This window comes from Cetorhinus maximus, chromosome 3, assembly GCF_964194155.1.
Source record: "Cetorhinus maximus chromosome 3, sCetMax3.hap1.1, whole genome shotgun sequence".
NCBI lineage: Eukaryota > Metazoa > Chordata > Chondrichthyes > Lamniformes > Cetorhinidae > Cetorhinus > Cetorhinus maximus.
Genome location: NC_135881.1, coordinates 46,077,429 through 46,090,959, shown reverse-complemented (window position 1 = coordinate 46,090,959; position 13,531 = coordinate 46,077,429). Strand labels below are relative to the sequence as shown.

The 13,531-nt window shown below is 43.1% G+C and overlaps 1 protein-coding gene across 3 annotated transcripts in view; it reads right to left on the bottom strand.

The window, feature by feature from the left end:
* Positions 1–10,285, bottom strand: part of mastl (microtubule associated serine/threonine kinase-like) — a 62,082-nt gene extending 51,797 nt beyond the window's left edge. The window contains exons 1-5 of one of the 3 annotated variants that reach the window (XM_078537897.1): positions 9,852–10,108; positions 7,373–7,510; positions 6,614–6,753; positions 4,399–4,487; positions 4,092–4,198 (exon numbers count right to left, since the gene is read on the bottom strand). In XM_078537897.1, the coding sequence (XP_078394023.1) occupies positions 4,092–4,198; positions 4,399–4,487; positions 6,614–6,753; positions 7,373–7,510; positions 9,852–10,022 (645 nt within the window). In that variant the 5' untranslated portion in view covers positions 10,023–10,108. Of the gene's footprint in view, positions 1–4,091; positions 4,199–4,398; positions 4,488–6,371; positions 6,401–6,613; positions 6,754–7,372; positions 7,511–9,851 lie in introns of those variants that run through there. The other 2 variants (XM_078537900.1, XM_078537904.1) reach the window with 2 other exon arrangements.
* Positions 10,286–13,531: the final 3,246 nt, after the last annotated feature.

The following is a 13,531-nucleotide window of genomic DNA, read 5'->3' as shown; positions in this document are numbered from 1 at the left end:
GCAGCAGAATTGGTCTCAACCACAATCTGTAACATCATGGCCCAGCATAACACCCACTCTACCAGTACCACCAACCCAGGGGATCAATCGTGGTTCAATGAAGAGTGCAGGAAGGCATGCCAGGAGCAGCACCAGGCATACCTAAAAATGGGGTTCAACCTGGTGAAGCTACAACTCAGTGCTACATGCGTGTCAAACAGCATAAGTAGCAAGCGATAAACAGAGCAAAGCGATTCCACAACCAACAGATCAGATCTAAGCTTTGCAGTCCTGCCAAATCCAGTTGTGAATGATGACAAACAATGAAACAACACACTGGAGCAGGAGGCTCAACAAATATCCTCATCCTCAATGATAGAGGAGCCTAGCACATCAGTACAAAAAAGACAAGGTTGAAGCATTTACAACAATTTTCAGCCAGAAGCTCAGAGTGGATGATACATCTCGCTCTTCTCCGGAAGTTCCCAGCATCACGGTTGCCACTCTTCAGCCAATTTGATTCACTCCACATGATATCAAGAAACGGCTGAAGGCACTGGATACTGCAAAGGCTATGGGCCCTGACAATATTCCGGCAATAGTACTGAAGACGTATGCTCCAGAGCTTGCCATGCTCCTAGCCAAGCTGTTCCAGTGCAGCTACAAAACTGGCATCTACCTGGCTATGTAGAAAATTGCCCAGGTACGTTCTGTATACAAAAAGCAGGACAAATCCAACCCAGCCAATTACCACCCCGTCAGTTTAATCTTCATCATCAGTAAAATGATGGAAGGGGTCATCGACAGTGCTATCAAGCAGCACATCCTTAGCAATAACCTGCTCACTGACGCTCAGTTTCGGTTCCGCCAGGACAACTCAGCTCCTGACCTCATTACAGCTTTGGTTCAAACATGGACAATAGAGCTGACTTCCAGAGATGAGGTTAGAGTGAATGTCCTTGAAATCAACGCAACATTTGACTGAGTGTAGCATCAAAAAGCCCTAGCAAAACTGGAGTCAATAGGAATCGGGGGAAAACTCTCCGCTTGTTGGAGTCATACCCAGCACAAAGGAAGATGGCTGCGGTTGTTGGAGGTCAATCTTCGCAGTTTCAGGACATCACTGCAGGAGTCCCTCAGGGTAATGTCCTAGACCCAACCATCCTCGGCTGCTTCATCAATGACCTTCCTTCCATCATAAGGTCAGAAGTGGGGATGTTTGCAGATGATTGCACAACGTTCAGCACCATTCATGGACTGCTTCAGTATCTGAGCAGACATGTCCAAACGCAGCAAGACCTGGGCAATATCTAGGCTTAGGTTTCCAAATGGCAAGTAACATTCACGCCACACCAGTGCTAGGCAATAACCATCTCCAAGGGGAGAATCTAACCATCGCCCCTTGACATTCAATGGCATTACCATCATTGAATCCCCGACTATCAACATCCTGGGGGTTACCATTGTCTAAAAGCTGAACTGGACTAGCCATATAAATACTGCGGCTACAAGAGCAGGTCAGAAGCTAGGAATCCTGCGACAAGTAACTGACCTCCTAACTCCCCAAAGCCTGTCCACCATCTACAAGGCCCAAGTCAGGAGTGTAATGGAATACTCTCCACTTGCCTAGATGAGTGTAGCTCCAACTACACTCAAGAAGCTTGACACCATCCAGGACAAAACAGCCCACTTTATGGGCACCACATCCACAAACATTCACTCCCTCCACCGTTGACACACAGCAGCTGGGTCAAAATCCTGGAACTCTCTTCCTAACAGCACTGTGGATGTACCTTCACCACATAGACTGCAGCGGTTCAAGGCAGCAGCTCACCACCACCTTCTCAAGGGCAACTAGGGCTGGGCAATAAATGCTGGCTCAGCCAGCATCCCGTGAACGAATAATAAAAAAACAAGCAGCATGTACCGTCTACAAGATGCATTGCAGGAACTCACAAAGGCACCTTCCAAACCCACGACCACTACCATCTAGTAGGACATAGGCAGCAGATCGATGGGAACACCGCCACCTGGAAGTTCCCCTCCAGGTCACTCACCATCCTGACTTGGAAATATATCACTGTTCCTTCACTGTCGCTGGTGTTAAACTCCCAGAACTCCCTCCCTAACAGCATTGTGGGTGTACCTACACCACATGGACTGCAGCGATTCAAGAAGGCAGCTCATCACCATCATTTCAAGGGCAATTAGGGATGGACCATAAATGCTGGCCTAGCCAGCAATGCCCACATCCCCTGAATAAATGAAGTTAGGCCTTGGGGAGTGCACAAGTCAGCAAGACAGCAGCAGGTGAGTGGGAAATCAACAGTGTAAAACATTGGGCCAACACAATCTCCATAGGCTGAATTTTGCCGTCGGCGAGCAGGGGGCAGGGCCCGCTCACCGACATGCAAAATGACGCTGGATGGCGTCGGGAGAACCTCCGACGTCATCCCGCCCTATTTAAATCTTCAGGAAGGTGGGCCCGCAGCAAAATCAGCTGCGGGCCCGCTGACCTGTCAATGGCCAATTGAGGCCATTGATAGTATCATTAAAACAATTAAAAGGACCTGCCCGTCCAACCTTAAGGTTGGTGGGCAGGCCAGGAGCCCCGGCGGGAAATAGAAAAAACATGAAACCTCATCCACCGGCAGGATGAAGTTTCATGTAGGGTTTAATAAAGTTTAATAAAGTTTTAGTGAAATTTATTAACATGTCCCATCTCAAGTGACATTGCACATGCACTTAGCCTCAGGGAGATGTGTGCTCTTCCGTGCGCATGCGCGAAAGAGCGCACTCTCGCATTTGGGGAATCCCCCCCCACCCGCAGGAAGCGCATAGCACGTCACGCTGGGTGGGCCTTAATTGGCCCGCCCACTTAAAATGGCGGTGGGGCCCACTTCTTCGGTGGGGATCGGCTCCCTGCCCACCAGAGATTGGGTCAGGCCCGCCCGCCCAGTAGGCGGAAAATTCTGCCCCATGTATCAGATTAATTCAGAACCAGTAAACTTGTCCTTGGCAGTTGTACTTGCTGTGCTGGAGTCAACTGTGGTTAGAGTTTGAGTAACAAGGTCATGCATTGGAATCAGAGAAGAAGAAGAATCATCATTGGAATCAAGAAAAAAAAAATCTGGGATTAATTATAACACAGTCACCCTTAATCATAGCTGGATATGTGTTACTTTTCAGTCTCACTTCAAGGTAGTGAGATACTTAAATAAAGGAAATTTATACTTTCATCAAGTAATTGCATCACACAAAAGTATTAAAATAAACATCTATAACGCAAGTATTAGGACTGCAGTCAATCTTATTTTAGTTTAGAAATTAATTATAATTTTGCTAAGTTTAACACTTGGAAAGAGCAAATAAACATGCATTTATATATGGAATCTTTCACAACCTCAGAACCTCCCAAAGTACTTCAGTCAATGAAGTACTTGGGAAGTGTAGTCACTGTTGGAATGGAAGGAAATATAGAAGCCAATGTGCACTTAGTGATGTCCTAGAAACAGCAGTGAGATAATGAAAAGATTATCTGCTTTATTGATGTTGGTTAAGAGATAAATATTGGCCAGAACACCTCCCCTGTTCTTTTTCAAACAGTGATACAGAATTTTTTTTACAACCATTTGAGAAAGACGACTACGGCTCAGTTTAATGCCTCATCTGAAAGAAAACACTTCTTACAGTCCCGCACCCTCCCAGTGTTGCATTATTACAAAAGCTTAAAAAAAACACTTTAATCTCCCCATATTACAGGGATTGCGCAAAGATTTGACAATATGCAGGTCTTTTATTCCACAGTGTCGCAAAGTGACTAGAAAGGAACAACGTAAAATAGTGGTTTAGAAAGTTCCAGAGCATTTTAAATACGCTAAATCTTAACCTGGTCTTCTCTAAGGATTTCAACTATGTATTTCCAGATTTTTTTTGTTTTCATTTTAGCAGAGAAAACTGTTAAAATATCATCCATTAGCACGAATCAAAGAACTAAGAAAATTGGGAATTAGGCCTGTTAACTTTTATAAAAAGAACACCTACTGAAATATCACAATTGAAATAAGAATCAACATCTCTTTACAGTAAATCATAGCAGAATTAGTACTTACAAAGCTCAGAGAACTGATGAGAGACAGGATCTGGCCTGGAGTACGGTAGTAATCCAGTTTTGGATTAATCATGGATGGTGTGTTCAGAATATCCATTATGTTTATCTCTTGAGACAAAAATGCAGAGTTAGAAATTCTTAGTGGTCAAACTGGGCTTAACTGTAATATGGAAATTTGATTCTTTAATAAAAAAAAGTGTTTAAAATCAGGAATTTCAGCAACACAGTTAAATAGGACAATCCCATGTGTTAATCAATAAATTATCTGGATTTAAATTATGTAAAATTCACAGCATTTTTGTTACTACCTCTGTTCAGAGTAACTCTGGAGAGTCCAAAATCAGTTAATTTGATGTGGCCCTGGTTTGAAATCAACATGTTGTCCGGTTTCAGATCTCTACAAGAAACCAGAAAATCAAGTTATAATACAATTCAAAAGAACAGACAGAATATGCCTCTTTACAATCTCCCTTATCCTCTTTTTGTGCTGTGCGATGCCCCAACAGGTCAATAGGTTTTGATCCTTCATCTTTGCTGATCTCAACTGAGATACCATATCTTGTTTCAGAGGTCCTTTGTCTGAAGTGGAGGTACGTCAGGGTACAGGATTTGTTCCTGATCATCTTTACTTTTCTCTTCACACATTCATTCCAGCTAAAAGCCATTCAATAACACCTGCAGGTTTCTTTCCAGGTGGCCTGTGCCAAATCAGAGAGACATGTATTTGGGAACATAGGGGCAGAAGCTTATTCAACCCTTTGAGACTTGCCTGTATTATTTAACATACATTCAATATCTCTTACAGTAGTGACAGGTTAATATTATGTTGAATAAGCTATGTTCAATCCTGACAGATTTTAGCTTTGATAACAGATGGCCTCAATGCCCTGGAATTATAGGGTGTTGGGCTCAGCAGGTCCAATCTACATTGTTCTCCAGCAACCCCATTGCTCTCCCACAGCCCCATGTGGTAAGGGCAATGTTGGTAATGATTGTGATGCCCCACCCCACCATGACCATATAGCTTGCCAGCACTAATCGTCTATGCTCACACATGAAGAATGGTCAGAGGGCAGGGTATTAAAGGGCAGCTGGCTCCTACAGACCTACACCCTAGCAGAGGTTGAGTTTCAGGAGAACAGCAAAATATTCAGCTAGGTTAAGCTGATTCTCAGCCTCAAACTTAAATTATACAAAAGGTATAAATCACCAATTATCAGTAAACTGAAGACACACAACTGTCATTTTATAACATATATTATTACTGCAAAAGCTCTTACATACAGCAGTATCTAAATGATAATGTATTTCAACAGCTTAGCCCTTGATGTCTGTCTTATTAGAACAACTATTTGTATTTATAAAGCACCTTTAACATAGAAATAAATCGCATGGCACTCCATAGAGGCATAATCAAAGGAAAAAGGACGGCAAGCCATGAAAATAGAAATTAGGAGGGGTGACTAAAAGTTTGTTTAAAAGTGGGTTTTAAAGGGGAGAGGTAGGGGGGCTTAGGAAAATAATTAAAGTACATGGCTTAGGTGATAGCCAATAGTCGGGTAAAGAGATGGAGGTGCACAGGAGCCCAGAGTCAGTGGAATAAAAGTGGCAAGGGAGAGGGGCTTGTAGGGAAGGAGATTAGATTTAGAGAGGCTATCGAGGGATTGAAGCATTGAAAGTTTGAAGTGAGGGCAGCTGCAGGGTGCTACAGTTAGTCTCAAGATGCCTGCATTATGAAATGAAAGAAGAGCCAGTTGGTGTTCCAACACCCTCTCAATTGCAAATGGCTGCTACAGCAAAATCAATGTGTTTGGATGAAGAGCAAAAAAAAAAGGGCCTGCATTTATATAGTGCCTATCATGACTACTGAACATCTCAAAACACCATCCAGTACTTTTTGAAGTGTAGTCACAGTGACAACATAGGAAACACAACAGCACAGCAAGCTCCCACAAATAGCAATGTGGTAATGACCAGATAGTTTGTTCTTTTGATGTTGATGGAGGGATAAACATTGGCCCCAGGAAACCAGGGAGAACTCCCCTGCTCTTCCTCAAAATAGTACAATAGTATCTTTTACGTTCATCTGAAGGATTGGATGGGGCCTCTGTTTAACATTTCATTCAAAAGATGGCAGCAACACAGCAGCATTGTCATAGTTTGCGCTGGAGTATCAGCCTAGTTCTTTTGTGCTTAAGTCGCGAGTGGGACTGGAATCTGGAACCCAGAACCAGACATGGCTGTGCTGTCCTTCACCATTATTCACCCTAACAGCACTCACAATCTTAGCTCAGGTTTGAAGAAAACCCAATTAGGAAAAATACCAGAGGACAGTGAAACCATTTCACAACAGTGATAAAAACAAAAAACTACCGCGGATGCTGGAAATCCAAAACAAAAATAGAATTACCTGGAAAAACTCAGCAGGTGCCTTAAGAAGAGTTGAGGAGAAAACAATAGATAAAAAAAGTCAATGAATACACACAATCACACTTGAGAAGTGTTAGTTCAGTCTTACTGTACCTATGAATAACACCATGTCTGTGCAAATAATCCAAAGCAACAGCAACCTCAGAGATATACTTTACAGCCATGTCTTCATCAAAATAGCCATAAATGTGAAGCAGAGACTTCACATCCCCACCAATAAGATACTCCATCACCTGAGGGAAAGAAAAAGATTGGTCTATTTTCTCTTTGTCTAGGAAGCCAGTATCTTGCATTGAGATTTAGAAGCATGTAGTAAAGCCATTATATGGTCTAGCAATCATGCAGATCTTTTTTTAAAAATCGCTGCATCAACCAGTATATGCTACTCCACTAGACTCTTCTCTCAAAGCCCAGCTGCATGCCTGCAACAAATTCCAAAGGTTTCTATCCAGCCAATAACAAGTCAATAATCATCATCCTGATTATCTGAATCTAGCCTCGTGCAAATCTCTATAATTTCTTTGCCCCACTATCAGCAGCCACATTTTGAACCACCTAGGTCTCAATTCTCCGGAAACCCCTTAATAGACCTCTTCACTTCCTCTCTTCCTTTAAGGCTCTTAAAAAAAATCAACATTTTGATCAAGCATCAAGTCAGCCCTCCTAATAATTTCTCCTTTAGTTGGCTGTCCATTTTAACTTCACATGTTTATGAAGCAACTTTGGACCATTTATTGACATTAAAGGTACTATAATATAACAATTGCTTGCATTTATAAAGGAAGAACTTATATTGTACTGGCTATTTCCTGCAATGATCTGCACCTGAACAAAAATATAGCATATACTTACGAGGTAAACATTGTTGGCAGACTGCAGTGAATAATACAAGTGCACAATGAAAGGGCTTTTACTAAGTGCCAGTGCAACTCTCTCTGCCTGCAATTGGTGCACCATGTTTTTATGTATCAGATCAGCTTTCTTGACAACCTTGGGAGAGAGGGGAGGAAGAGATAGGACAAAAATATGAAAATTCTATTTTAGACATTTAAACATTTCCACATGCAAGTATTGAAAGTTTAGAATTTTTATTTTCTACATTTTTACAGCAACTCAATTTTTCTCAATTTAAAATTTATATTTAACTGTTTCTCACACTAAATATTTTCAAAACAATAAAAAAAGGGCTTTCAGGTAAATTCCCAGCCTAAAATTAATTTGGTAATTATTGGTGGAAAAATAGCAAGTACATTTGCCTTGCCTTTCCCTATTAATATGACAGAGGCACGTGTATCATCCCCATCACCTGTCCTTCATCTGGTATCTGCTTGAGCAAACACAGATGTGACACATGTCCACTCATTCCCTCCCATACCACGCTCTAGCACCCCAAGCACTCATTCCATTCAATACGAGGCAGATTTCTTCGAGTACAGAAACAGGGATGTCTTGCTGCAATTGTACAGGGCCTTGGTGAGACCACACCTGGAATATTATGTGCAGTTTTGGTCTCCTTATCTGAGGAAGGATATAATTGCTATAGAGGGAGTGCAGCGAAGGTTTACCTGACTGATTCCAGGGATGGCAGGACTGACATATGAGGATAGATTGAGTCGATTAGGATTATATTTGCTGGAGTTCAGAAGAATGAGGGGGGATCTCATAGAAACCTATAAAATTCTAACAGGACTAGACAGGGTAAATGCAGAAAGGATGTTCCCAATGGTGGGGGAGTCCAGAACCCGGGGTCACAGTCTGAGGATACGGGGTAGACCATTTAGGACTGAGATGAGGAAAAATTTCTTCACCCAGAGAATGGTGAGCCTGTGGAATTCGTTACCACAGAAAGTAGTTGAGAGCAAAACATTGTATGTTTTCAAGGAGTTAGATATAGCTCTTGGGGCAAAAGGGATCAAAGGGTATGGGGAGAAAGCGGGAGCAGGCTATTGAGTTGGATGATCAGCCATGATCATAATCATCGAATGGCGGAGCAGGCTCGAAGGGCCGAATGGCCTACTCCTGCTCCTAGTTTCTATGATTTCCACGTATTTTCTCTAATCTAGTATAATTATTCAACAACAACTTGTATTTTATGCCTCAACACTGGGTGGCAGGGGGGGGGGGGGGGGGGGGGGGCAACCCAACACAGACTAGGTGATAACTTAGCTAAACATTGTCTGCCAATGTGGCCCTGATCTCCCTGGGGTTCTCCACTTTAATTTTTCCTTTTCATTCCAATTCTGATCTGTCTCTTTGGTTTCTTGAACTGGTCCAGTAAAGCTGCTGCAAGTTTCAAGAACAGCATTTCATCTTTCTGTTAGGCACTTTGCAACCCTCTGGTCTGAGCACTGACTTAAGCAATTAAAGCAGAAAAAGCAGGAAATATTCAGCAGGTCAGGCAGCATCAGTAGAGACAGGAACAGTTAATGTTTCAGGTTGATGACCTTTCATAAGAATTGGAAAAGGTTAGAGATGTAACAGGTTTTATGCGAGTGCAGAGGCGGGGAAAAGAGGTGAAGTGAAGAAAAGAACAAAAGGGGAAGATCTGTGATAGGGTGGAAGGCAGGAGAGATTAAATGACAAAAGGCATGATAGTGTAAGGTGAAAGGGAATGGTAATGGGACAAGTAAAACAACCAAAAGATCTTTCCAGAGGAAGTGTAAATGGGAACACATCTGTCTGAAAAAAAGTGGGGTCGAAAATGTTCAGTTCAGCAGGTTGGTTTGTGCCTCAGCAAAACTGAAGATGCTGTACCTTGAGCTTACATGGAACAATGTAAGAGGCTGAGGGCAGGAGATCAGAGTGCTTATAGTGTGGAGAATTAAACTGACAAACGGAACCTTGGGGTCACACTTGCAAAATATATGTAAGATTTGAGCAAAATCTACATTTAGTTTCCCCAATGTACAGAAGACTGAATCGTAAACAGTGTACCAGCCCTATTCAGGCTTCCTCCCTCACCTTTTTAAAGAGTTCAGCAATCTTTCAATTAGGTACATTACAGCCTTTCAGACAGACTAAGTTCCAGTGGAGAGTCGCACCCCCCCACCCCCCACCAATGCCCAGACATGACTAAATGTCATGGGAAAAATACCAGTCAACACGTTTAGCCACGAACATTGTGCTACTTGATATGGTTTAGATTTGATTATAGCTAGCAGCTGTTATTTTGAATATTGCCCTTTTCCCCTTTAGCTGGCCGTCTAGTCCAGTATGATAAAAGCAAAATACTGCGGATGCTGGAAATCTAAAATAAAAACAGAAAATGTTGGTAACAAACCTGCTGAGTTTTACCAGCATTTTCTGTTTTTACATCTAGTCCAGTACTTGCCTTTACAGCGTACAGCCTCTTCTCATCGTGTTTCTTCCGAGCCAGGTACACTTTACCGAAAGCCCCGCGGCTGATGGGTTTGATGATGGCGAAGTCCTCGATACTGGGGGCTGCCGGCACCTTGATCACCTTTACATCCTTGTACAAGGCGGCGGGACTCGGAACCTCCATCTTCCAACTGGAACCGAGAGACCATTCCTCCCGATTCCAATGGAAGTCGCCGATTGCGCCGCTGCAGCGCCGATACACTCAGACAGCGCCGATACACTCAGATTACTCTGACAGGCTGCGCCGCTCCAGCGCCGATACACTCAGATTACGCCGACACACCGACAGGCTGGGCCGCACCAGCGCCGATACACTCAGGTAACGCCGACACTCCGACAGGCTGCACCGCTCCAGCGCCGGCACACTTGTCGCGCGCTCCTGTTTTCAAAGTCCCGCTCAGGTCCTTCTCCAAACGGTTCGATTCCAATAGGTGTCTTGATAATTTAACAAGAAGTTGGAATCATTTCCAACATTAATTAAATCATTCATTTCGCGAATGGTTCCTGTTGCGTTTTTTTTGTTTTGTTTTTGTACCAGCTTTCGAACAGACTTCATTCTTAAATTTTCCCTTTACTCCGTGTCTTTGGACAGATGTTAGCAGGCACTGAGGAAACTGCATTAATGGGTCCTAGAAGGCGGGTGCCGTGACGCAGTTTGTAATGGGTGATTTATTTATTGATCTGTTTATTTATTGATTTGATTATTTATTTGTTGATGTGACTGTATTTGTTGATCTGGTGAATTTATGTGTTCTTTGAGGCTGCTGAAGGGTTTGTGCAACGCTTGGAGTCGGCGTTAAAAAGATTGGGTTTTGGAATTAAAACAGATTTAACGTTTTGAGTTCAGTATGACTCTTCTTCAGAATTTGGTCATGGAGTTGTTACAAACATATCCTTCAGTGCTGACTGATGTCGGGAGGACAGCCCAGCCCACAGATCAGGGATAGCATCCAGAGCAGAGAAAGTCGTACTGAAAGTGGGACAAGTTATCAACCTGTTTACAAATATGAAGGACTTAGTTCATTTTAAACACAACATACAGTACCAAGGACATCATGTGAGCCTGGCCTTTCAAATAGACATAAAAGATCCCATTGCAGAAGAACAGGGCAGTTAGCCTAGGTGTTCTGCCCAATATCAGAACTTGGAGACTTGCTGTGCTGTGTGCAAATTATCCACTGTGTTTACTACAAATCAACAGTGGCTCCACTTCAAATGTATTTAATTGGCTGTCAACCTGTCTGCAGCCTTTGACACAGTTGACCACACTATCCTTCTCCAGCGCCTCGCTGTTGTCCAGCTGGGTGTGACTGCTCTTACCTGATTCCATTTTTATCTGTGTAATCATAGCCAGAGAATCACTTGCTTTGGCTTCTGTGCTCCCACACTTTTACCTCTAGTGTCCCCCAAGAATCTATCCTTGCACCCCACCCAGCCCATTTCTCATCTACATGCTATCCCTTGACAACAGCAAAGGCACAGCTTTAGTTTTCACATGTAAGCTGACATTTGACTCTACCTCACCACCACCTCTTGACTCCTACACTGTTGCTAAATTATCAGATGTCTTGTCCAACATCCAGCACCAGATGAGCAGAAATTTCCTCCAATTAAATATTGGGAAGATTGAAGCAGTGGTTTTTGGTTGTCACTCCAAACTCTTCCCTGGTTCTCTGATAATCCATCCCTCTTCCTCACAACAGTCTGAAATTAAGCCAGTCTGCTCACAACCTGGGTGTCACGTTTGATCCCAAGATGAGATTCCAACTTCCTATTTGTGTCATTACTGAGACCATCTATTTCCACCTCTGTAACGTCGCCTGACTTTGCCCATCATAGCTCATCTGCTGCTGAAACTCTCATTCATACCTTTGTTATCTTTAGACTAGACTATTCCAATGCACTGCTGGCTGATCTCTCACATTCTACCCTTCATAAACTTGTCATCATCCAGAACTCTGCTGCCTGTGTATTAACTCGCAGCAAGTTCCACTCCCTTATCACTCCTGTGCTTGTTGATCTACGTTGACTCCCGGTCAAGCAAAGCCTTGACTTTAAAATTCTCATCCTTGTTTCCAAATCACTCCACAGCCTTGATGCTTCCAATCTCTGTAATCTCCTCCAACCCCACAACCTTTCAAGATACCTTCACTCCTCTAATTCTAGCCTTTTGTGCATTCCGAATTATAATTGCTCCACCATAGGTGGCCACACCTTCAGTTGCCTAGGCTCCAAGCTCTGGAATTCAACACCCCCCCACCTCCTGGCCTCTAACTTGCGTTCTCCTTTAAGTCACCTTTCCTTAAAACTTCCCCCTTTGACCAAGTTTTTAGTCATCTGACAATATCTCCTTATGTGGCTCGGTGTCACACTTCATTTTATAATGCAACTGCGAAGTGCATTGGGACATTTAGCTTCTTGTGCATCCCCCACTACCTTTACCCACCAGTGGTGGACCTTGCTTCATTTGTCTAAGGCCTTAAGCTCTGAAACCCCCTCCCCAACTCACAGTGCCTTTTTACTTCTTTCCTCCTTCAAGACACTGCTCAAAACCTACCTCTTTGGCCAAGTATTTGGTCACCCGCTCTAATGTTGCCTACTTTGTACCTTAGTATTAATTTTTATCCAGTTAAGCTCCTCTGAAACTTCTTGGGATATTTTGCTACATTAAATGTGATATAATCGTTTGGTAGTGCAGAACTTGAGTATTGCTGAAAAAAAGAGACATATCTAATCTTTTTGTTTTGCACTCATCAGGACACTTGCAAGAACACCAATGTAAGGGGAAAACAACAATTTATACTGTATGTGAGGAGAGTGCTGATTGGTTGGCAAGTGGCGTTGCCATGGAGAATGCATCACTGATGGTGACTGACAGTTAACTGCCAAATATTGTTTGAAATTTAAACCAGGCAGCTTGACCCTGATTGGTCAAGACATTGCCCTGAGGAATGAGTCAGCAAATGACCGTCACTTATTTTGTTTAGCTGAAACAGGCGCAATGTACGTACATGTTCTTTCTGTTTGCAAAGAACAGGGCCTTGTGTATTAATATATGCAGCTTCCAGTACATGCAAATGCACCACACTGCGAGCCCAACTGACAACCTCAAATTGGTTGTCAGCGTAATTCTTAGCACGTTGAGGATTATTTGGAAAATGTTGTCCAATTGCGGAATCACACCTAATGTTGAACACTGTGTTTTCAGTTTTGCAAGCACGGGCTGATTGGGTATGGTCTGTACCTTGCCCGTTGCGAACAGAGGCTGGGACATGCTGTTTGATATGATCCACCAGCTTTGGGATGTATGGCCTACATACCTAGCATCACACCGGCACTAAAATTCATATACCACGTTACTCATTTGTGTGATAGGCAGAACGTCTTTTTGGCTTGACGGCAGCATCCTGTTAGTGGTGACTACCACTCATGTTGCTACTGCATAGTAGCAGCATGAAACAGCTAGCTTTACCTGTTGCTCAAATATTTGAGATACCTGGCCCTTCCAGGGTAATCTGAGGTAGACTGGGTACTTTTCAGGGATGAAAGTGATGGCCTTAGGCCCGTTCATGAGTTTGTGTGATATATGGTGCGAAATGATCTGATCAAGGTAGCCATTTTCCTGCAGGATGC